Consider the following 25,933-nt stretch of genomic DNA (forward strand, 5'->3'; position numbering starts at 1 on the left):
CTCCAGCATGCCTCTGAATCATCTTCAGCTGTCACAGACCCTCCAGCCTAGTTCAGGTCCCCAGAGGGGCCTTTGTCCTCACCGTAGGATCACGGGGCAAGGAAATACCACAAGGACTCCACAGCAAACCAGTGACATTTAAAACCAGTTATTGGGACACACACAGTCCTACAAACTTCTACCACATACATCGGTTACTGACTCATCCGAGACTGAGAAGACTAAAGGACAGAGCTGTATTACTGAGTGAATACTTTTCTGGAGACCTTAAAGAGCCTATAGATTTATAGCAGCTGACAATGATTCAGACGCCATGAGCAGTCAACCTAGATGCCGTCACTGCCAAGATGAAGTACAATGAAACGAGGAGTCGTGCCAACTAGGCTGTTCGAGTCCTACTGAGAGACAACATGAAACTTTCTGGCCTTGCCTTCAAGAACAAGATACACAGCAAAGCAGCCAGCCAATAAACGCAGAACACCTCTCTCCCTACTCTTCCTCAAAGAAAAAGGTTAAAAACTCACAGCTTATAAATGGCTCACGGCTCTTCCCCGTTATCAGAAATAGCACCAAGCAGCCCAGCCATACAACGGAGCCCTGGGCAACACGCAGGCACAGGTATTCAGATGATAGCCTGGGGGCTGCAGATGAACACTCCGCAAGGACAGCAGAAGTGACTGCATCAGTGGACAAGGGAAAAGCTATGGATGTGATCTATCTGGACTTCTACAAAGCTTTCAACACAGTCCCTCACAACATCGTTCTCTCTAGATTGGAGATACGGATTTGATGAGTGGACTGTTCGGTGGCTAAGGAATTGGTTGGAAGGTTGCAGCCAGAGGGTAGTGGTCAACAGCTCAATGTCCAAATGGAGATCAGTGACAAGTGGTGTCCCTCAGGGATCTGTCCTGGGACCAGTAATACTATTTAATACCTTCATCAATGACATAGACAGCAGGATTGAGTGCACCCTCAGAAAGTTTGCAGATGACACCAAGCTGAGTGGTGCGGCCGACACGCCTGAGGGACAGGATGCCATCCAGAGGGACCTGGACAAGCTGGAGAGGTGGGCCTGTGAGCCTCACGAAGTTCAACAACACCAAGTGCAAGGTCCTGCACCTGGGTCGGGGCAACCCCCACTATCAGCATAGGCTGGGGGATGAGGGGATGGAGAGCAGCCCTGCCGAGAAGGACTTGGGGGTGCTGGGGGATGAAAAGCTGGCCAGGACCTGGCAGTCTGCGCTGGCAGCCCTGAAGGCCAACCGTGCCCTGGGCTGCATCCCCAGCAGCGTGGGCACAGGGCGAGGGAGGGGATTCTGCCCCTCTGCCCCGCTCTGCTGAGACCCCCCCCGGGAGTCCTGCGTCCAGCTCTGGAGCCCTCAGCACAGGACAGAGCTGGAGCTGTGGGAGCGGGGCCAGAGGAGGCCCCAGCAATGATGGGAGGGCTGGAACCCCTCTGCTGGGAGGAAAGGCTGGGAGAGCTGGGGCTGGTCAGCCTGGGGAAGAGAAGGCTGTGGGGAGAGCTTATTGCAGCCTTCCAGTACTTAGAGGGGGCTTATAGGAAAGATGAGGAAAGTCTTTTTAGCAGGGCCTTTGTCACAGGAGAAGGAGCAATGGCTTTAAACTAAGGGAGAAGAGATTTAGACTGGATATAAGGAAGAACTTTTTTACTGTAAAGGTGCTGAAACACTGGAACGGGTTGCCCAGAGAGGTAGTGGAGGCCCCATCCCTGGAAACATTCAATGTCAGGTTGGACAGGGCTCTGAGCAACCTGATCCAGTTGAAGATGTCCCTGCTCACTGCAGAGGGGTTGGGCTAGATGGCCTCTACAGCTCGCTTCCAACCCTAAGCATTCAACGATTCTAAGACTTGGTTCCAGATACATCTGCTAAGTCTTCTTCATACCTCCCCTGCCCAGACTTTTCCAGCCACAGCTTGGAGGTTGTTAGTGAGCTCTCTAAAGCTAAAAGCGAACTCCAGAGAGACATGACTGCCTATCTGACTTTCTGTTCCCTACCACGTACACCCCTGTGGACAAATTCCTCTCTGCCTCTCACACCTATCCTGCTCCACCCCTGGTTTCTGCTGGACTTCTGCAGGATCTGGCTCTGAACTCCCACATCCCACAGCAAGTCACAACAGGGTATGGGCCTAGACTGGATGGGGAAGGGTCTCCCAAGCATTTCTACCCAGGCCTCCTCCCACAAATTCTCAGGGATCAGTTGTTTCTGAAAGCCTTAAAACTGCAATATTTTATTCAAGCTAAAGGGATTTTCTGAAGAATTGTTCCTTTTCTGGGCATGAATAAAATCAGTCTGGCTTCAACAGTAGGCAGCAAAAGGGTAAATTTCACAGGATCAAATCCAAAACACGTAAGTCTTCACTGTTTTGGCTGCTTTGTTTATTGGGAAGACCGGAACATTCCTGTTGTCGGGGGAGGAGGACTCCCACTTTTTACTACTCTGAAAGTATCATCAGAACAGATTCATTTGCCAAGCAGCTCTGATTACTAATATGCACTTACCTTCTTTGATCATGTAGGAGTCCCATTCACAGAGTAAGACCCAGCTTGATAACCACAAATAAAACCTTCACAGTAGCTAAAGGGTTTCACAGTATGTAGAGGGTTAGCAGTGTGATGCATTGCTATGCTGCTTCTGCATCTAGAAGAGCTTGATCTATTTTTGAAGACTGAAGGGACTCAATACCACTTGAGCTGTAGGCCTCAAAAACTCAACGTGCTTAAATAAAACAAAAATAAAAGGAGCAGGTTCACAGAACGTCTATGCCCCGTTATGAATACGCACAACTTATCTAAATTTAGATGGCATTGGATCCATCTAAAATGCTTGTAAGAACAACACGCTACTGTAAAATAGAACCATGAAGCTCTAACATAATGTACTGCAGGCTGAAGAGCATTGATTTTTTTAACCGTCCTTAGAGAGCAAGGTGCACCTGAGTGATCTCAATGGAAAAAGTATTTAGCAGATGGGTCTTGCATCTGCCCAGTTTAGCCTCCTGCTCCACCCCAGAGCAGGCTGTGTACTATTTAAAGGGAATAGACTGATGTAAGAGAGTGAGATTGTATTTCAAGTTAATCATTACAATCCATAGTTTTTCTTTGGACTTATTTGATTTGTGGAAATATGTCTTTCAATAAAGGTCACAATGCACGACAGTCAATTAAGTCTAACACGTACAAATGCATGTCATCCCATCTTCTCTCACGGACACAAGAACTTCACCACCCCTACAATTAAACAAACCTCTTCCTCATTAACTTTCCCCAGCTAATGGCTGAGATGACGCATCAGCCTTTGGCTGCCAAGCGACCTGTGCTTCTGTCACAGAAGCCAGGATACCACATGAGAAACATCCTGCCCATTGAGAACCTTTAGCTTCAGTATTTCAGCAGACCACAGCCGTCTAAGTGGTCTGAGAAGAGAGAGCTTCTCGTAGAGAAAACAGGCCAGGCAGAAAACAGCTTTCTGAATAAATGTATATCTCCTTTTGATTTATATGCAACTCTTGCCCTTAAACTACGCAACAGTGATTAAATAAAAAACATTGGTTCTCAGATATGAGGCATGGAGAGCAAATACTAAGACTATTGGAAATACCTGTCAGAACCTTCACACGAAAAGGCAGACCTTCCAAGTTCACATTTTCTAAAGCTAGGATCTTATCCCTCTCACCTTCAGGAGATTTGCACTGGACAGTAACTACCTACTTTAAAAGTGATTTTAAAGTCACTGTGAGTGCATGATGAATCACTTTGGCAAGCGAGAAACACTGCAGTGCCACCTGCCTGAGACCTGGTCTCTGACAGGCTTTATCAGCCACTCAGCTCACAAGCAGTGATTTGGCTGAAGTACCACATCTGAGGAGAACCCACACTGCAACCACCCAGAAAACCATGCCTTTGAATAAGGGACTGCGCTGATTTGACTCAAACTGTTTAATATACTAATGTAGTTAATTTATTGGGAAAACTCTGTGTAGATGAGGACCAAGCCCCCTAATCAAAGGGAACTGTCTCTTTGACAGACTGGCACTTTCACCCCTAACACTCTCAGTGAAATAGCAACACTAAAAGCTTAAGAATTCTTTCTCTTTTTAACCAAAGTCAGTACTAACTATTTGACTGTGATCACTTCAGTGGCTAGAACGAATAAAGACTGGATTTAAGGAAGAAATCTTTTACGGTGAGGGTGGTGAAGCCCTGGCACAGGTTGCCCAGAGAGGTGGTCGATGTCCCATTCCTGGGAACATTCCAGGCCAGGTTGGATGGGGATCTGAGCAACCTGATCTGGTTGAAGATGTCCCTGCTCACTGCGGGAGGGTAGGACTAGATGGCATTTAAAGGTCCCTTCCAACCCAAACCGTTCTACGATTCTATTTTATGATAAAGCATGAAGTGTGAAAGCGACGGAACAGGAGAAATGAGAACTGGCATAAGTGATAAACACAACAGCAAGACTGAAAAGGACAGAAAAAGGAAGCCTGGGAAAAAAAGGAGAAAAGAGGAAAGGAATGCAATTGCTAAAATGAAAAAGATTTTATTGCTGAGACATGCCAGATGTGAACAACAACAAAAAGGCACTTAAGGTACTACAGTTATTACCAACAATCACAGAATCACAGAATGGTAGGGGTTGGAAGGGACCTTGGGGATCATCTAGTCCAACCCTCCTGCCGAAGCAGGGTCACCCAGAGCAGGCTGCACAGGACCGCGTCCAGGTGGGTCTTGAATATCTCCAGAGAAGGAGACTCCACAACCTCCCTGGGCAGCCTGTTCCAGTGCTCCGTCACCCTCAGAGGGAAGAAGTTCTTCCTCTTATTCAGGTGGAAATTCCTCTGCTTCAGTTTGTGCCCATTGCCCCTTGTCCTGTCGCTGGGCACCACTGAAGAGTCTGGCCCCATCCTCCTGACACCCATCCTGAAGATATTTATCAGCATTTCTAAGGTCCCCTCGTAGCCTTCTCTTCTTCAGGCTGAACAAGCCCAGCTCCCTCACCCTTTCCTCGTAGGAGAGATGCTCCAGTCCCCTAATGATCTTTGTAGCCCTCTGCTGGACTCTCTCCAGTAGCTCCTCATCTTTCCTGAACTGGGGACCCAGAACTGGACGCAGTACTGCCGATGGGGCCTTACTAGGGCAGTGTAGAGGGGAAGGAGAACCTCCCTCGACCTGCTGGCCACACTCCTCCTAATGCATCCCAGGATACCATTGGCCTTCTTGGCAGCCAGCGCACACTGCTGCCTCATGGTCAACTTGTCGTCCACCAGGACACCCAGGTCCCTCTCCACAGAGCTGCTCTCCAGCAGGTCCGCCCCAGCCTGTACTGGTGCCTGGGGTTGTTCCTCCCCAGGTGCAGGACCCTGCACTTGCCCTTGTTGAACTTCATCAGGTTCCTCTGCGCCCAGCTTTCCAGCCTGTCCAGGTCTCGTTGGATGGCAGCACAGCCTTCTGGTGTGTCTACCACACCTCCCAGTTTTGTGTCGTCAGCAAACTTGCTGAGGGTACATTCTAACTCTTCATCCAAGTCACTGATGAAGAAGTTGAACAAGACTGGGCCCAGTACTGACCCCTGGTGAACCGCACTAGTTACTGGCCTCCAAGTAGACTCTGCGCCGCTGACGACAACCCTCTGAGTTCTGCCATTCAGCCACAATCCTATAGTGATTCCCCTAAAGAGTACGCCTCCATCAAATATTCCCAATCCATGGAAAGCAGAAGGAGGCTCCGAGTATTTAAAACTAGTTCACAGACCAGAATTAAAAAGCAGCCTAATTTTCCCCTGCCTAGGCTGGCCTCTCACACCAGCACCCACTGCTCAGTTCATTTCTGGCACATGTGTGGGAGGTACCTAATGGACACCAATGGAGCACAATTACCAACCGAGAAGGATCCCTCAGATCAAGCCAAAAACTTCTCATTTTGCTTACCCCGCCATCACTTCCAAATGCAGCTGGCCAGAAACAGTCAGGAAGGCAGGCACGTTGAAGAAATGGGTCTTTTCCGCAGACTCCTTTGCCTCATTTGACGTCTGTAAGGTAAAAAATGAGCAAGAAGTTAAACTATCAGCGTCTGAATAAAAAGCATAGTTCCTGCCTTACTTTCCATTTTTCCTCTTAAGAAATTTCACAAGATTTAACCCAAACACTGCTGAGATGGAATCTAACAGTCTGATAAGCCACAATACAATGTTCCCCATCTTTGCTCAGATTGCTAACGGGCTCTAAAACCTGTTCATGCAAAGCACATTAAGAAAAAAAACCACAGGACCACACATTCTTGTGGACTTTTACTTCTAGGGGTCCGATGCAAATAACGGGTCTGTATAGCGAAAAGCCATACTTTACGTGGGAAACACCACAGCTCCTGCTTCCACTTGTGGTGACTTACGAGGATATGGGTTGTAGGTAACTCAACAACTTGGAGGATAAGTTTGTGAACGGTGGGACACAGTCCCAGTGTCCCCATCAAAGCTTGGACATGTCAGCACAGAGGAAGCATAAGCAGATCTTTCAGACATTTCTCAAACTAACAACGATTGTCAATCGGATCCCCAGCAATTAGTTATCTAGGTTCAGCTGAGTGGGAAGTAACTTGTTAAGATGACACAGCTCCACGGAGTTTGACTTGTTTGCCCAAAACTTTGCAGGCAGCACAGAGTTTGTGCAAGGCTAAAAGAATACATGGCTCTTCACTTCGCACCTCTTGCCTTTGTACGTGGGTAAGTCAGGAGCTCTAAACTTTACTCAAAGTAAAGAACTGTGTAACTTACACGTTTAAACGTCCATGAGCTGAATGACAATTGACATTGTAGAAAGGAAGGAGGTAATAAAATGTAAAATAAAATGTCGGTAGGAAATACTCACCATTTTGTAAGTAAGCCTGAGAATAAGAGTGGTAGAAAAGCAGGTTTTCTAGAGAAGGCTCTGATTTTTGGCTCCCCAGTAAAGTAACAAGTGTTAGCTGAGGGCTTCTCTACTTAGGAGCTTGGGAGCAGGTGGAGAAACCATATCCCATGTTTCTGGGAAATGCAGACATACAAAATTAAAATCCCTCTGGAAAATCTGTTGAGGAACTTTTTGCCCAGCAACATACAATCAAGCCAAAAGAAAGATGCCAGCCTATCAACCCAGACTCCAAATATAAGTATTGATTTTTCACTCTTTCCTACCAAGATGAACAGTTCGGAGGGGAAGGGAACACTCTCTAACATTTGGAAGTTTGAAGCTTCATGCAGCATTGCCGTTGAAATTCAATCTCAAATCTGATGAGTAAATGGTATTTTCCATGTCAGGTGCAACTGACTTTTAGCAAAGACTTCAAACTAGTGCTATTTCCTTTTCATGCGCAAACGAATTTGTTTCCATTGCAAAAAGACCAACAGTAATCAGAAAAAAAAAAAAAGGAATGCAATATCCTTTTGAGACTTGTTATTCAGTCTTCAAAAAAAGCAGAACTGAAACAATTTTGGAGCTGGAAACATCACAGCTTACACATTACACAAGCACTGAAAAATAAATTACGTTTTATTTCAGCTTTTCCATATTTTTTCAGGTCAACTGATATTTTAAGCATAAAATACTACGAGTAATGGAAAATTTTGCAAGTTTGGTGTTTCATTATGAAAAATCCTCTAAAAAAAAATTCATCCCATTAAAGCAATGGTATGTTTCTGGTTTTTAATTTACAGGCCCAAAAGAAAAATCAGAAGACCTCCGAGTTGAGCATGTAAAAAGTCATTTGAGCACAAGGACCGTGCTTCACCAGTTCCCTAGTGGACACCAAGTTGACTGAAGAAAGTCAGGCAGAGCAATGCCAGCAGGTCAAGGGAGGGGATCTCTCCCCTCGGCACAGCGCTGGGGACTCACCAGCATCGACGGGTGAAGTGCTCTCCTCCCCAGTACAAGAGAGACATGGACTTACTGGAGTGAGTCCAGCAAAGGGCCACAAAGATGATTAAGGGACTGGAGCATCTTGACTATGAGGAGAGGCTGAAAAAGCTGGGACTGTTCAACGTGGAGAACAGAAGGCTCAGCAGGACCTTATCCATGTGTATAAATACCCAGTCAAAGGGAAGGAAGCAGGAACCAGACTCATCTCAGCTGTGCTCACCAAGAGGACAAGAGGCAATGGGCACAGATTTTAAAAAACACACAGGAAATTTCACCTGAAAACAAGAATAAACTTTCTGATTTACTGTGAGGGTGCTCAAACACTAGAACAGGTTGCCCAGGCAGGCTGTGAAGTCTCTGTTGAGGGACACATTCCAAACTTGGCAGGACACAGTCCTGGGCGACTGGCTCTAGCTCACCCTGTTTGAGCACAGTGAGATGGATTAGACTATCTCTAGAGGTCACAATTCTGTGACTTCTAAAAAGACCCATGAAGATAAATGAGATTTCTCTTTCAGCAATTTCTATATTTCAATGTCATGCCTAAGCTTCCGAGGAGTCACAGGTTCAGGAGAAAGACAAAAGAAACTTCAAAGCTCATCTGAGGTCTGGCTGATCTACATTCACTTCCAAAGAAATGCTTTCTTCCCAGATAAATCTGAAACACCCACTTTTCAAACTGTAGTTCCTAGCAGTTATGCTAAGTGTTGCCAGCTCAGCCAAGGATGCCACTGCCTCTTGCCACCCTGCTCCCCACCTTGCTTTGTCACAGGCAGGTTGCCAGGCTCAGCCTTGTTCGCCAGCCTTTGATATTCAGCAACCGGCCATTTTTCTCAATGAGGCGGAAGGTGTTGCTTTTGTTCTCAAAAAGCTCTGCTGCTCATCGCAGAGATAAAACTGAGACTGCCAAAGACCTCCGATTGATACCTGCGAATGTAGCATATGTAAGACAGGTAGCAGATGTAGATAAAATTTATCACTTCAGGTCATCGGAATCATCGAACAACCCAAGCAAGTCTTGGTTCTTTGTGAATAATTGGGATGGTTGTAAGCGAAGAGACTCCTCAATAATCCCTTTAGGCGGTTCAGCCTTGAGAGAGCAGATTTGGGAAGACAGAGATAAGGAGGCTGCAAGATTACCATAAGACAGGAACGAAGCAACCTTGAAGGACATGGTAGATGTGATCTTACAACTGAGTCCGCACAGAACCAAAGGTCAACCAGCGGACACTGTGATGAAGAGCAGGACCCTTCATCTGAAGACACCTGAGAGGCACCAACAAACATGCTTGAAGGACATTAGCACAGGCTAATGAGTTCTCGGAAAAACCATGAATATGATAAGCATTTCTTGGCGCTGTAATGAATATGTATGTTAACGTAGCATAAATGCCTAGTAATTGAGTCTTTTTGCCATGTACGTTTGGGCGGAGCTATGCCCTGTGCGTCCAGCGCTGCAATAAAGAATGCCTGCTTTCTAAAACTCCAAAATTAAGTTTTAAAGAGTGAATTATTTTGCTGCTTTCCGGTAACAGGTTTTGGTGACCCAGGTGGGACCCTGCTCTTGAACATCGAAGGACCCGAGGGATCACAGGACCTCCAGCCAGCACCAAGGGATTCTCAGGGAGTACCTCCAATCCCCAGACTGAAGAGATCTGAGCAAGGACCATCAATCAGGTAAAGGCATTCTTCCAGCACTATTTCCTGTTGCCTGCCCGTCAGTCGTAGTGAAAGCTTTGCAGGGTTGGGCTGTCTCCCAGGGGAGAAGGGAAAGTACCCTTCCTGCAACAGAACTGAAGCACAAGTCTCCTTCCTGAAACCAAGGTCCGGGAGTTTGTCTGTTAAATGCTGAATACGGTTGTGATTATAATCGTGTATTGTTGTTGTTAAGAGTGATAATTATTTATTAAGTCCCTGTCTGTTTGTAAGTCTCTGTCTGCTTGTAATGTTTGGATTTATGTTGAAAACTCGGTGCTGTTTTGACAATAATTGTGTGGTTTTGTGTGTTTGTTGTCACAGTGTTTGTGTGATCTGGTTTCTGTCCTCTGACAGATTTATTTGGCTTCTGTGATCTACTGGATTTGTCTGGATTAAGTGACTGCTTTTGCACTTTTCGGTTTGGTATGTTCTGCAGGTACTGATTATTTCCAGTTTTTGACTTTGGACTGTTGGACTCCTATTTATCAGGGCTGTGGTTTATAAGCTCTTCAGTATGGGTGCAGGATCTTCCCGCGAAGGGGGGAATTTTGAAAAAGTCTCTCCTAGGATCTATACTGAAACATTGGGAAAGTAGGGGAAGACACACACACCCCCCTGCACTCGAAAAGAGCTTAGTAATGTGTGGGGTTTGGTTTGTTTAAAGGGAAACTGGCACGATTTAGGAACTGAACTGGAAATTTGGGAACTGGTTTTGGGATACTTATGGGTTGGTATGTATTGTGGGGTTACAAGTTCTCTGGTTATTTGGTACTGATCGATCATTTTGGGCCTCTGGTTTTGGGGTATATACTATATATACTGTATATATTGTTTTGAATGAGCTCTATGTGCATATATATAAGCATATTGGTTAAGGTAGTTTGGTTGTATATTGTATATATTGTTGTACTTAAGTGATACAGAGTTTGTAGACAGAGGGATTCTAAAAGATCCCGTCTAGTATGTGTGTGTGTGAGTTGTGTTAACTGAACAGTGGAGAAGTTGAGAAGTTGTTTTATTGTAACATAGGCTTCAGACGGAGGTGATCCCCTCACAAGGAAGCAATTAACTGGATATTGTAATCATTGGTGGCCAATGAAGTCCCATATGTTGATTTGTTCTGTAACGTTTAGTGAATGATGTATGATTTGGATGCTGGTGAGAAATAGCCTAAAAAAAGAAAAGGAACTAAGAATTATGATATGCTGTTACAGTTGATGCTGTTTTGTAGACAGACAGAAAAGTGTAAGAGATGAATATTTTAGCCTGGTATTGAGAAAAAAAAACAGACAAAAAACCCTGTGGATTTTGTGAAGGGTTGTGTGAAGTGATTAGGACAGAAAGGTGTCGGGTTGCAGGCTTTTTCACTAGCTGCTGCTTTGAATGGAAACAGCAGAAGAGTACGGAGTGAGGCGGGGGAGACAAGGTAGTCTTCCCCAGCAAAGAAGGGCAAGTAAGTAGAAAAAGATTTCGAGGAAGCAGAAATGGATTACAGTGTGCTTATTGTACAAAGGAGGGACACTGGAGAGCAAACCGGAACAGAGAGAGCCGACTCTGCTACAACAACAATCAATGCAGTTGACACTGAGGAATGAAGGGGACCAGAGGAATCTTCCCCAGCAGAACCTCGGGTTCAAATGCAGCTGGGGGAAGCTCAGACAGAAACAGAATTCTTAGCAGACACTGGGGTTGCCTATTCGGGTTGGAACGAAAAAGATTTTGAACTTTGTAACAAAAGAATTAAAGTTGTTGGTGCGACTAGTAATGCTGAAACTAGGCCATTCCTCAAGCCTTTAACAATTAAAACTAGAAAACAACGGCTAACACATCAATTCTTCTGTTCACCAGGGGCTCCAAAACCCTTGCTAGGGTGAGATTTGTTGGAAAAACTGGAGGCGGAAATACGATTTAAAGATGGGGATATCAATGTGTTAATTCCTGAATCTAAACTTGTACAAGCAATTGTGTTTCTACTGCAGGAAGACAAAACTTTAGGAACTGGCATTCCAACAGACATGGAAAATGCAGTATTACCCCTTGTATGGGCCGGAGAAGTCCCTGGTAAAGCTAAGAATGCTGAAAAGGTAAAAAATAAAGTCAAAGCAGGAGCCAGGCTGGTAAGGAAAAAACAATATCCTTTGAAATGAAAAGCTGGAATCAGGTTAATGCCAACTATTGAGAAATTTGTAAAATACAGTTTGTTGAGACCATGTGAATCAGAATATAACACTCCCATCTTGTCAGTTAAAAAGGCAGCTGGAAAAAGTTATCAATTGGTCCAAGATCTGAGAGCTATTAATCAAATTGTTCAGCATAATCATCCAGTAGTTGCCAACCTGTACCACAATAAATAAAAAACAAGAATGGTTCACAGTTATAGATTTGAAAGATGCTCTTTTTTTTGCATACATCTTGAGCAAGAAAGTCGAAACATATTTGCCTTTGAGTGAGGAAATCTGGAAACTAGTTGCAAATCATAGTACACTTGGACAGTGTTGCCACAAGGATTTAAAAACAGTCCTACAATATTTGGAAATCAATTAGCTAAAGAATTGGAAACCTGCAAAAGAAGACAAGAGACAGAGACTGTGTTGCAGTATGTCAATAATATTCTAATTGCAGCTGTAACCTGGGAAGAATGTTTAAAATCAACTACAGTAGTAAACCCAGCGGTTTTCCTGTCATCTAGACAACTGAAAGAGGAAGAACCTCCACACCACTGATTACAGACCATCGAGGAAGTCTACGCCAGCCGACCTGACAGACACCCAGACACCCCTCTGGAAAAGCCAGGCTGGGAGCTGTATTCAGACAGGATCAGTTTCGTGAGAGATGGGATCCGGATGTCAGGCTATGCTGTGACTACAGTAGACACTGTCGTAGAGGCAGAAGCTCTGCAATCAAAAATGTCAGCCCAAAAGGCAGAACTGATTGCACTGACAAGAGCTTTAGAGCTATGTGAAGGAAAGCGAGTGAATGTATGGACTGATTCCAAGTACGCCTTTGGGGTATTACACGCACGCGGGGCAATTTGGAAAGAAAGGGGACTGTTGCCATCTCAAGGGACCCGAATTCAACATGCTGAGCAGATTTTAATGCTGCTTGAAGGTGTACAGAAACCAAACGAGGTGGCTGTTATGCACTGCAAAGCTCACCAAAGCTGACGAACCTCACAAGAGAGAGGCAATCAATTGGCCGATCTGACTGCTCGAAAGGTTGCAGAAAAGGGTAAAGGAATATTGGCCATAACACCCGAAAGGAAAATAGAATTAGGAGAATCCCCGAATTATGATAGTTAGGATCGAAACTTAATTGAGACACAAAGAACTAAGATACAAAAAAACAGATGGGCTGTTACTCCTATGGGGCAAGTAATTCTAACCCCACTTCTGATGGATGAAATAGTAAAGAAAAAAAACAAACCATGATAGTGTTCATTGAGGAATGAAGAATTTACTGAAACATCTGCAAAAGTCAGTGGTGAGTTGTAATATGGTAAAAATTACAAGATCCGTAGTTGAAAGGTATGAAACATGCCTTAGAAATAATCCAAAGACACAGAATAAAATTCAGCTTGGATCCACAAAACCAAGAAACACTCCAGGAGAGCACTGGCAGATAGATTTCACTGAACTGCCAAGAAAAGGAGGGTTAAGATATCTGTTAGTATTGGTGGACACTTTTACAGGATAACCTGAAGCCTTCCCATGTCGCACCAACCAGGCCAGGGAAGCTGGAAAAATTTTACTTAAAGAAATAATATCACAGAATATCACAGAATATCACAGAATAGTAGGGGTTGGAAGGGATCTCTGTGGGTCATCTAGTCCAACCCCCCTGCCGAAGCAGGGTCACCTACAGCAGGCTGCACAGGACCTTGTCCAGGCGGGTCTTGAATATCTCCAGAGAAGGAGACTCCACAAAATATCGTGATTTGGTGTTCCTTTTGGAATTTCCTCTGATAGGGGACCACATTTTGTTGCAGACATTGTCTGACAAGTAAGTAGAGTATTACAAATAACATGGGAACTGCACACCCCCTGTCGCCCACAATCTAGTGGACAGGTAGAGCTCATGAATCAGACTTTAAAATTGCAGTTGAGTAAAATTTGCCAGAAAACCTCAATGACTTGGATACAAGCACTTCCACTTGCTCTACCGAGAATTAGAATTCAGCCTAAAGGAAAACACTGGTTAAGCCCTTATAAGCTGTTATGTGGGATTCCGTACCAGATTCCTAAACTACCAGAAGAATTAAACATCAGAGATGAAACAGATTTACAAAAGTATCTAATATCCCTAGGGACAGTGATGCAAGAAATGAAAAAGAATGTGGTTGTAAATAAATCTCTGAATCTTGATTTCCCAGTACATCTGTTCCAGCCTGGAAATTGGGTATACCTGAAGTCGTGGACTGAAGAACCCCTGCAAGCAAAGTGGAAAGGACCATTTCAGGTTTTATTTACAAGATATACAGCCATAAAGCTGGATAACAAGGACCCTGGGTTCAAGCATCAAAAGGGCTCCTAAACCATGAAATTCCGAGACGACAGCTGCTCTCAAGCTCATTTTCAAACGACAACTCTAGTTTCTGTGTCACTGATAAGTTTAGCAGAGTCTGGGCAGAAACTAGGAAGTCCATGGCATGAGAACGTCCATGCGAAATCAGTGGCAGAAGTAGCTTCAGCCACTAACGCAAGTAAATGTTGGGTCTGTACTAGATTCCCAAAGCACAGCATTCAATCTGCTGTAACATTAATTGGCCTACCAATTCCTTTCAATACCACTTGGAATAACCTTTGGGACAACCCTGAAGTTTACTTCAAAACTCAAAACAATAATCCACAAGTTTGGGAAATCCAGACTTTCCAACTAATGGACAAGGTTAGGTGCATTACTGACCAGAATTCAGAACAAAGAGGAAGCTATTCTGTAGGGAATTCTTCGCAACGTGACTGGTACGTGCAATTGCGATTACAGAATAATCAACAGAAATATCGAGGAAAATTTTGGGAAGTATCCAAAGGGACAGGATAGTACTGGCTGTGCGGAAACCAAGCCCTTCAAGTGTTACCTCCCTGGTGGACAGGTTCTTGCACCTTAGGAGTGGTATCTCCAGATATCAAAATAATAACACATCTTTATGGAATGGGGTGGGTTAAGTCCCCAATTAGAAAGCGGAGGAAAGCAAGAGATAACCCGTTGATCACTTGGCCCACTACCTTTCACTCATTCGTAAGATGGTTAATCCCAGCGTTAGGAGTCAGTGAATCAGAAAAGGCAATAGTGAACATATGTGGAGCCATTGAGAAAATCGGAAATGCCACCTCTGATGCTGTAAGAGCTTTACAAAAAGCAACTACTGAACTTTCAAAAGTTACATTACAGACAGGATGGCCTTAGACATGATGTTAGCCTCTCATGGAGGAGTGTGTGCAGTAGTAAATTCAGGTTGCTGCACATACATTGATGAGAGTGGAAGGATATCTGAGGATTTAAAAACCATAAATGACCAAACAACTATTTTACGTGAAGTAACTAAAGATAACACCTCCTTTGGGCTTGAAGAAATTTGAAATACTCTTACTTCTGGGTCACCTAACTGGTCATAGTTAAATAAACTGGTTTTGTTAGTGGTTTTTGTTATTGCAGTTTATATTCCCCCCACAACACCCGAGAGGCCCCAACAAACATGCACGAAGGACATTAACACAGACTAATGAGTTCTCGGAAAAACCATGAATATGATAAGCATTTCTTGGAACTGTAATGAATATGTACGTTAATGTAGCATTAATACCTACTGATTGTGTCTTTTTGGCACACATAGTTGGGCGGAGCTATGCCCTGTGCGTCCAGTGCTGCAATAAAGAATGCCCGCTTTCTAAAACTCCAGAAGAAGTTTTAGAGAGTGAATTATTTTGCTGCTTTCTGGTAACACTGCCAGCAGGTCAAGGGAGGGGATCTCTCACCTCGGCACAGCGCTGGGGACTCACCAACATCGACGGGTGAAGTGCTCTCCTCCCCAGTACAAGAGACACACAGACTTACTGGAGTGAGTCCAGCAAAGGGCCACAAAGATGATTAAGGGACTGGAGCATCTTGACTATGAGGAGAGGCTGAAAAAGCTGGGATTGTTCAACGTGGAGAACAGAAGGCTCAGGGGGATCTTATCCATGTGTATACACACCCAGTCGAAGGGAAGGAAGCAGGAATCAGACTCATCTCAGCTGTGCTCACCAAGAGGACAAGAGGCAATGGGCACAGATTTTAAAAAACACACAGGAAATTTCACCTGAAAACAAGAATAAACTTTCTGATTTACTGTGAGGGTGCTCAAACACTAGAACAGGTTGCCCAGACAGGCTGTGAAGTCTCTGTTGAGGGACACATTCCAAACTTGGCAGGACACAGTCCTGGGCGACTGGCTCTAGCTCACCCTGTTTGAGCACAGTGAGATGGATTAGACTATCTCTAGAGGTCACAATTCTGTGACTTCTAAAAAGACCCATGAAGATAAATGAGATTTCTCTTTCAGCAATTTCTATATTTCAATGTCATGCCTAAGCTTCCGAGGAGTCACAGGTTCAGGAGAAAGACAAAAGAAACTTCAAAGCTAATCTGAGGCCTGGCTGATCTACATTCACTTCCAAAGAAATGCTTTCTTCCCAGATAAATCTGAAACACCCACTTTTCAAACTGTAGTTCCTAGCAGTTATGCTAAGTGTTGCCAGCTCAGCCAAGGATGCCACTGCCTCCTGCCACCCTGCTCCCCACCTTGCTTTGTCACAGGCAGGTTGCTAGGCTCAGCCTTGTTCTCCAGCCTTTGATATTCAGCAACCGGCCATTTTTCTCAATGAGGCGGAAGGTGTTGCTTTTGTTCTCAAAAAGCTCTGCTGCTCATCGCAGAGATAAAACTGAGACTGCCAAAGACCTATGATCACAAGGCAGTTTTATCTCTTCACAGCATCACATTAAAGAAAAGAGCAAGCCTCGCCTTGGTCCACAGAGATCAATGGAAGCATGACAATTTGTAGCTGTAACCCCAGGACTGCTTCCTTTGTTTCATGGGTTTTGCAGTTCTAAAAAAACCCAGACAACACCACCCAAGGATGCAGAAGCAGGCCCCTATTGTTTTCTTCAAATAAACGCTAAGTATTTGCTCAAAAACAATAAGGATATTAATAAACATACAAACATCCACATACCACAGCCCCAGAGCCCTGGCCAGAACGCTGGAGAGAAGAGCCACGTACCACTCCAGCTTCTCCTACTGCAAGCTTAGTTCAGACACTTCCCTTGTTCCACCAGTGAGAAACCACCTAATCCTGTAGGATGCAACTTCTAAACAACGAGAAAGAGACAGACTGGAAAAGCAGGAGAAGAACAGAAGAAACCAGCCCTGAAATCTCAACACTTCCCCCCAGATCCACAAACAGGATACAGCTGTCTCCAGGAGCGGGGGCTTGGTTTATTTATAATGACTTTGTGTCACTTTTCATTCTCCAAATCAGATGTAATCTCAGGGAGGCAAAGAGAAAACAGACACAACAGTAAGCAACTGGAGGAAGAGTGTGAGAAAGTCTACGGCTCAACTGGACTTTTAAATCCTGCAGCCAGTTTGAGAGGCCACTGAGGGATCCAGAGGTGCACGTCTGCATCGCAAGCGGCTCCTGGACAGCTTCCAGCAGCAGGTGAAGAGCGAACGCAGCAATATTTAGATAAAAGTTTACTCCCCCATCACCATCCCCATCGCCTCGCCTCTCTGCAGCCGCCCACTTCCTCTCCCTCATTCCCTCATTTTGAGGCACAAAGCTTGACCAAGAGGTGTTGCCAGCTCCAAAAGCCAATCCACTTGCTAGGCAGGGAAAATTAAACGCCTCCCTTTTCCTTCAGAAAGGAGGTATCCCATAATTAGCAACTTCACATTTCATGTGTACAAATACTGACTAACCTACTAGAAGCGGTTCCTCCACTCTGCACATTCAAGCACAGGATCAGGCCAATGTTTTCAAGTGCCCGTGCCCTAGAGTTATGCTCAGCCTTTCAGCTCAAGCTTGCTTCTTTATTATAAACAACAACAGTCACCGGTAGAAGACAAACAATAAATAGTAGGTGATGCTATCCCTTCACTGCTGACACTGTGTGAGATTATTTTTCATGTCCACGACTAAAAATAAATAAGTTACAACACTGTGGTGCTTTTCTTTCAATTAGATGGACTTTTCTCCCACTTCCCAACCCCAAAATACCTAGCTGATAAAAGATTCGGGGGAATAATGTGTTTGCTTTCAAGTTCTCTCCATTCCGTAGTCGAAAACTACCCACTTTACAATCAGGAAAGAGGGAGGGGGAATCTGTATGAAACATCGTGGTGTCTCAGAGTAAAGGTGCTATAAACATACTAGGATTCAACGTCAGCATCAAAGACTTATCCTCATTGTAAATACAAGAACAACTGGATTTAGTACCTGTTTTGTTCTCCATCTCCTCAAATGTCTAGTGATTTAATTTAAAATGACTCCCTTTGATGTCAGTCTTGTATTAACTTCTACTTGAGGCAATTAGCTTCAGGAGAGTATAAACCGTTTGATTCCATCTTTCACTCCATGCAACCCAAATGCACAAAGGGATGAGAGACAACTTGAAAAGCTCACAGAAACTGCTGCTGTAGCTCTAGCGCAGGCGCACGACGCCACGCTGCTGAAGCTTCACAGCACCACATCTTTAATTCGCACCCGCCCTCGGCGATGTCCCATTACAAACATGATCGTGTTTTCCTTTTCAGACAACCACTGCAACATTCGTAACTTCCAAGAAGCCCTCCTCGCAATTCCAGTCCTAATCCTGATCAGCTGGACTTGCATTGGGCAACAGCAGCTGGTTCTGTCCAGACAAACATCTCATAAATATGGACTGGAATTACAGGCAGGGATGAACCAGGTAGAAACAAGCAGAAACTGGGAGAGCTAGAAAATGCAGGAGCAAGCCCTCACTCAGCTCAGTTTCAGCTTACCCAGATCCCCACTGAGCACCTCTCTGAAGTCCCAGTATGCCAGTGACCGGCTGCCTCTCAGACCGCGACGCACCTCCAAAGGGGAAAGCACCTGACAGACACAAACTCCGTTCCATTTCACTGGGATTGCCCCCAGCAGATCCCAGCCTTCTCTGGTGCCGACAATGCTATGTTTCAGCAGTACCAAAGGAACAGGAGGAGTAAGTTTCTGCACCTCCAGCAGCAGGCACGTATTACCTGGGAGTGCTGGTGGATAAGTTGACCATGAGCCAGCAGTGTGCCCTGGTTGCCAAGAAGGCCAATGGCATCCTGGGGTGCACGAAGAAGAGTCGAGGGAGGTTCTCCTCCCCCTCTACACTGCCCTAGTGAGGGCCCATCTGGAGTGCTGTGTCCAGTTCTGGGTCCCCAGTTCAAGAAAGCTAAGGAGCTACTGCAGAGACTCCAGCGGAGGGCTACAAGGATGACGAGGGGACTGGAGCATCTCTCCTACGAGGAAAGGCTGAGGGAGTTGGGCTTGTTTAGCCTGAAGAAGAGAAGGCTGAGGGGGGACCTCAGAAATGCCGATAAGTATCTGAAGGGTGGGTGTCAGGAGGATGGGGCCAGACTCTTCTCAGTTTTGCCCAGCGACAGGACAAGGGGCAATGGGCACAAACTGAAGCAGAGGAAGTTCTGTCTGAACATGAGGAAGAACTTCTTTCCTCTGAGGCTGACGGAGCCCTGGAACAGGTTGCCCAGAGGGTTCGTGGAGTCTCCTTCTGTGGAGATATTCAAACCCCACCTGGATGCGGCCCAATCCAGACCCTGGGTTCAGCCACACACCACCCAGATGCAATGAGGTGTGTATGTGGGGAGACAAGTCTGATCAAGAGCACATATTACCTTCACTGGAGCCACCAGGCAGAGTGCAGCAGTCCTTTACATGCAGAGTGAGGTCCCCAGGAAGGAATAAGGCCACAAGCAATACAAAACACATGTGAGATCTGCTTTAAAGAGCTGTTACTGCCAATGCAGCTGCTGTGTTTTGTAACTCACTGCACTTTGAGTTCTGTTGAAAGGCTGCAGCTGGGCAGCAGGGAAAGAGGATGTCCAGGGCCTCGTCCTAATGGCTGGAGCATCCCGGGCCAGAAAGACTCTTCCAGAGCACAGAGGAGCCTCCACCTTCTCCACAGCAGCTGAGGACAGCCAAACAAGGAAACTTTCCAGGGAGCAAAGTGGAAAAGACAGAGCAAGAGATCCGGAAGGCAATGAGCCTTCAACGCTGCAGACAGAGTGGGAGGCTACTGAAAATAGTAGGGAACAGACACGCAGCTGGGTCACAAAGACAAAAGAACGGCAGATTTCCTAGGAAGCAGCCCCAGAAGGGGACTGGGTAAAGTTTCTTGCAATATGCAAAGCTGCTAAGTATTTTAGACTTCAGAAGAAAAAAAGGAAGAAGCGAGGAAAGGATCTGCCCTGAGGTGCTAAGGCTGCTGGTACAGAGGAATTATTCTCAGATTAAATTAAAATAAAATAAAAAGGGCCATCTCACCCTGCTGATCTGTGTTCCCTCTATTTCAAGAATTATTTCGTCCTACTTTGCATTCTACTAAAACCCAGCTTTCAATACTCAAAGCTCTTTTGGTGTTTTCAGTAAATTTACTTTAAAGAAAGCAGCACAAGCAAGACGCTTCCGCGCTCCAGGGTTCCACCAGAGGCAGACACCACCAAAGGTGCAGAAATCCACAAGCCAGTGTCACTGATGTTCTCCGTGCGGGTTAGGGTCTGCCTGGCTGTTTTCACACTTCTGGCAGTTTCTCCTCAAACTTTTTCTGCAACCTACACTTTCCAGGTCTAGAAAGTCTCAACTGCAAAAGATTTCTCTGTAGTTCTTACTATCTTATGATTTATTTGAAGTCTCCTCTGTTCACTACCACCCTCTTTTCACTGTTACAGTGCTTCTTTTTAAAAATATTTAGCTGAATTGATTTACCCAGCAGTGAGGGAAGGGATTCTCCCCCATCCCGACCCCTAGTATGAGAACATCTCAGCAAAGCTATGTATAGACTAATCAGTACGCCCAAAACCAAACAAAGATAATGAGGAAGCTGAACATATAAACAAACGCAAATCCTACAGGATTAAGAGGTCTAGGAATCAAAGGATATATGCCTTCAAAAAGCATTTTCCTTCTGACGCTTTCTTCCCCCCCATCTCTTCATGTCTCATGTAAAATCAGATTCCCACTCTTCACTTTCCACCATTTACAAAGAATGCACGGGCCTGAGCAGCCATCGGACATTCGTCAGAGGATTAAAATTGTGGCAGCCAGGAGAAGACAGCTATTAAAAGGCACAGGTTCACAGTGGGAGCAAAAGCAGCCTCTGCTTGGGTCCTAAAGGCTACTCAGCCAAAGCCTTCAACTTATCCCACCCGCAGCAGGACAGCTAAACTGGTGAGATTATCAGTTTTATAGACTGCCCAAGAGAGCTAAAAAAAGAAAGGCAGAAAAAACAACCCGTAAGAAGCAGGTGTATTGTAACTACTACAAATTCAGGAGCAATAGGACACCAATTCATGCTCTGCTCGCAACGGGAGGATAGGTCTTGATATTTTAAGCACAGGATTTAAGCATTTTTTAAATTGATGAATCTAATTTGCAGGTTGCTTTCACCAATGCCCATCACCACGATTCTTGGCTACTGCTCAAATATAAAGAGGAACAGGAATTTATTTTCTCCCTTGGCCTGTGCAAGCAGTGAATTAAAGGCTAGTTTAAAAAGTGACTGAATACAGCAGACAGGGAATGTCTTGATGGTTTGTTTAATTAAAAGTATATAGAGACTCTGGGCTTCGCTGCAAATACCACACCCTTATTTTTATGCATGACACCTTTCTGTCACCCTTATTTATAGGTCTGACAGCTTCACGTGCATGGCCCAAAGCAGGCTTAACCTTCCCCAGATTTCCACTGTCCAGAAATAGTGTCCCTGCTCCAGTGAAATGGCCACAGCAGGATATCAAGTGGTCTTGGATCTCTGCTAGCCAAGACTAGTTCTGAATAGAACTTTGCAGAAACAAAACCAAGTCCTAAATTTGGCCTGATAATGAAGCAGTATTCAAAGAAGAAACAGGAAATCAGGGAGAACTTCCCACTTTCCAGTAGAAAGTGGGTTTCTGAAGCAGTTTCTTTGTAGCACAGGCCATTTTATGGGATCTGACTTGGCATGTACTCCACAGCTTTCAAGCACAGCAGTCCCTACATTTGTCCAATAAATTATCTACACCTAAGCAATCACACTGCAGATAGAGCAAGAGATTTGCCTTGAACTAGGCATTTAGTTAAGATCCAGTTTATACAAGTTTCAGACTCACAATTTAGCACCTCAATCATCGTTTGCATCAGTGCTTCTGTTACTACCAGCCACCTACGCTGCAGTCCTGCATCCTCTACAGCTTTCAAGTGGATACAATCTGTACCAGAAATGTAATACACTGTACAGCTGCAAACTGTGTAATGTTCTCATCATTAAGTGTCACTTGTTTTCACATCTTAATTTGTATGCAACAGCCTGGAACGAACCTGTGGTAGCATTTAAGGGATCTCAATTAAACAAGAACAATTCAGTTTAGCTAATCAACTCTATTGTCCCAGCAAGCAAAAAGCTGAGCCACATGTACTGGTCCGGAAGGGAATCACTAGTAGCACAGGTTAGACCCCGAGATCCTGAAGAACCAGAACACGGAGGCTTTTCGTCATGAGGCTGCGCAGAGAGCGGAAGACGTGATCCCGCAGCAAGCGACTGCTACCTCAACAATTTTTCTTTTGCTTACCGATGATTCACCAGCAAGGCTGGAGCCAATAAGCATAAGTGGCGATGGATGGAACTGTTTGAGACAGAAGAGTGAATTTCAAATGCAGAAGTATAAAAGGCAGATGGAATTTCTTATGATTCGTGCATGTGGGGGTTAGGAATCATGAGAAATCTGTGGGGAAGAACTCAGTGGTTATAGCTGTATCTAAGTTTCACAGGAGGTGTTGACCCAAGACGTGAAGTACTTCATATAATGACAGACTGTTGCAGTAAATTGGTGAACGGACAGTGAGATTTGGCAATATTGAGGGAGAATTCCAACATACAACAGAAGTAGCTTGTAGGGAGGAATATCTACACAGGTGAAAAGGAGTTTTAGGTACTGCTGACTTTTTTTTAAGGAGTTATCTCACGGTGAATTATATTCTTCCTTTCAAAGCTAAGAAATATTTGCATGTAGTAGGCTGTCCTGAACGTCTCATCACATCTCTGGGGCTCTTCTGCTCACATCTTTCTGTTTACTAAGATGTTCCACCTCCCTCTGTTTGTCTTTGTAAACTTTTCCACAGCAACACAGACAGAAAAAGCTCATCAGTACAAAAGGTGCTGATTAAAGCACAAAACAGCAATAAAAAACCCTAATGCATCTGTTTAGCTCTGTCTAAATCACTAGCTGAAGCAAAGGACAGCTACATTAAAAAGATAATAACAGAAGTACATAAAGGAAAGGTTTGATAAGACAAACATTTCCTCCAGCCTTCAACAACTCCAGAATTGCTCTGCAAGCAAAAATCAAAACAAACTTTACGCAACCCAACTTACCTCAATCTGAAAGAGTTCCCCAGCACCTTCGCAGTCATTTGATGTAATTATCGGGGTATGAATATGCACATAGCCATTATCCTGGAACAGACAGAACACTAAAGTTAACTAGCTAAAGATATCAAACATCAACTTCAGGGATGACACCAACCAGCACACATCCTAACTCAGCTACTAATCCCCAACCAGGACAGCATTTGCACTTTTAGTCAACTTCTGCCTTACATGGACAAAGACGGAGCACTAGAATCATAGAATAATAGAATTATGAAGGCTGGAAAAGACCTCTAAGATCATCAAGTCCAACTGTCAACTCAACACCACCATGACTGCTAAACTGTGTCCTGATTTACATTTCAGTGTTTACTACATGTGTTTTTTTCACTGTTTCATAAGAAAAATGAGATTTACACCATTATTACCGGTTTTTGTATCTGCCCATCTCTGCACCAGTCCCCTTTCTTCTCATGTCCTCCAGTATTTTCATATTTTTTGACAGTTTCAATCAAATTCACCCCTATGGTCATTACAGTTTCTTCCAGCTTTTTGGGTAGAGGACGCTCTCCTAGTGCTCTCCACTAAGAGAAATGATCAAGTGTGCTAGATGACAGAAGTGACGAGTGGCTTTCCTCAGGGGTCAGTACTGGGACCGGTGCTGTTTAACATCTTTGTTGGCAACATGGACAGCGGGATCGAGCACACCCTTGGCAAGTTTGCTGACAACACCAAGTTGTGTAGTGCGGTCGACACGCTGGCAGGACAGGATGCCATCCAGAGGGACCTTAACAGGCTGGAGAGGTGGGCCTGTACGAACCTCATGAAGTTCAACAAGGTCAAGTGCAGGGTCCCGCACCTGGGTCGCGGCAACCCCAAACACAAATACAGGCTGGGGGATGAAGGGATGGAGAGCAGCCCTGCTGAGAAGGACTTGGGGGTGCTGGGGGATGAAAAGCTGGACATGACCCAGCAGTCTGCACTGGCAGCCCTGAAGGCCAACCGTGCCCTGGGCTGCATCCCCAGCAGGGTGGGCACAGGGCGAGGGAGGGGATTCTGCCCCTCTGCCCCGCTCTGCTGAGAACCCCCCGGGAGTTCTGCGTCCAGCTCTGGAGCCCTCGGCACAGGACAGAGCTGGAGCTGTGGGAGCAGGGCCAGAGGAGGCCCCAGCAATGATGTGAGGGCTGGAACCCCTCTGCTGGGAGGAAAGGCTGAGAGAGCTGGGGCTGTTCAGCCTGGAGAGGAGAAGGCTGTGGGGAGACCTTACTGCGGCCTTCCAATACCTGAAGGGGCCTGGAAGAGAGCTGGAGAGGGACTTTTGACAATGGCATGGACAAGGAGTAATGGCTTTAAACTGAAAGAGGGGAGATTTAGAGTAGACCTAAGGAAGAAATTCTTTGCTGCGAGGCTGGTGAGGCCCTGGCCCAGGCTGCCCGGAGAAGCTGTGGCTGCCCCCTCCCTGGCAGTGTTCAAGGCCAGGTTGGACGGGGTTTTGAGCACTGTGGTCTGGTGGAAGGGGTCCCTGACCATGGCAAGGGGCTTGGAATGAGAGGATTTTAAGGTCCCTTCCAACCCAAACCATTCTATGATATCACACACTGCATGGGAGAGAGGCCTGAAAAACATCCAGCCAGCGTGAAAATGTCAGTCCCACCTCATATCTTCTGAGATATCAAAGTCAAACCGATTTTAAGACACAGGGTATACCCTGGCTTGGTCATGTTGTAGACACCTGGGGAATTACCCACTCCTGTAATAGTTCATTGGTCCAGCAGAGGCCTCCAAAACCTGGAAGGCTGGATGAAGAAAGAGCGCCTATTCTCTGTCTTTCTCTGCAGTGCAGCCGTAGGCTTTTAAACCAGCTGCAACCCAATTTTCAGTGGCTGGGTACGTTAAGCAGACCTTAGACATCACATATAGCATGTCAGAGGCAAAACTGGGAGCAGAACTCTACTAACCATCACCTTCCTTAGTCTCACTGCAGAGATCAGTGGTGGAGCACAGAGGCCACACCATGCATGTCAAGGCAAACAAGAATCTGGAACTAGCTGATTTCAGCTGTGAACTAAGGATTTGTTTTCTCTTGTATCACTATAACGTCTAGCACAAAGAGAACCCCTTTAAAATCAGGGTGTGCCAGCATTACCGTGATACAGGCAATGATGCAGCATAACCCATTCTCTATTTACACAAAACACTAGTAAATAAAGACAGATAAAAAAGCAAATGTTTCTAAAGCTTTTATCAGAATAATACAAACTGACCGTTCACATGACAGGTCCTGGTCCTTATCACCAGCTAGTTAAAAGGTTAAGAAGACAGGAGCGGTATTTACTGCCCATCCTGAGAATCAAGCTAAAATTAATTTGGACCACAGAGTTTGTGCAGACATGCAATGCATTTTGTGGAAGTGCCGTAACACAGCCAAGAGGGAGCAAAGTCCCTGCAGTCAGATCTAGACTACCTTGGTTACAGGTGCAAAGACCTCAGCTTGCCGAGTGCCTGGCAGGAGCTCCTCACCGAGATCCAGTTACTACACAGAAAGAATTTCTGGAGCCAGAACGACTCGCTTTGACTGGGGAGGGTAGTTTCAGCCTGCCAATACAAAATGCAGGTCTCTGCCATAATCCCATGCATAGTCCACAGACCTGCTGGTCATGTGGCCGCCTATCCTACGTGAGATTCTGGAAAATTGCCTAAA

General features: G+C 45.3%; 1 protein-coding gene across 8 annotated transcripts in view; it reads right to left on the bottom strand.

Moving 5' to 3' along the window:
• NARS2 (asparaginyl-tRNA synthetase 2, mitochondrial) overlaps positions 1-25,933 on the bottom strand; it is a 74,304-nt gene that overhangs the window by 39,598 nt on the left and 8,773 nt on the right. For all 8 annotated transcript variants that reach the window (XR_012763439.1, XR_012763440.1, XM_075416233.1 and 5 more), the window contains exons 5-6: positions 23,239-23,319; positions 5,950-6,050 (exon numbers count right to left, since the gene is read on the bottom strand). Coding sequence is in view for 6 of the 8 variants with exons in the window: in XM_075416233.1 (XP_075272348.1) it covers positions 5,950-6,050; positions 23,239-23,319 (182 nt within the window). In the remaining 2 variants the exon portion in view is untranslated. The remainder of the gene's footprint in view (positions 1-5,949; positions 6,051-23,238; positions 23,320-25,933) is intronic.

The sequence above is a fragment of the Opisthocomus hoazin genome, chromosome 1 (genome assembly GCF_030867145.1).
Source record: "Opisthocomus hoazin isolate bOpiHoa1 chromosome 1, bOpiHoa1.hap1, whole genome shotgun sequence".
NCBI lineage: Eukaryota > Metazoa > Chordata > Aves > Opisthocomiformes > Opisthocomidae > Opisthocomus > Opisthocomus hoazin.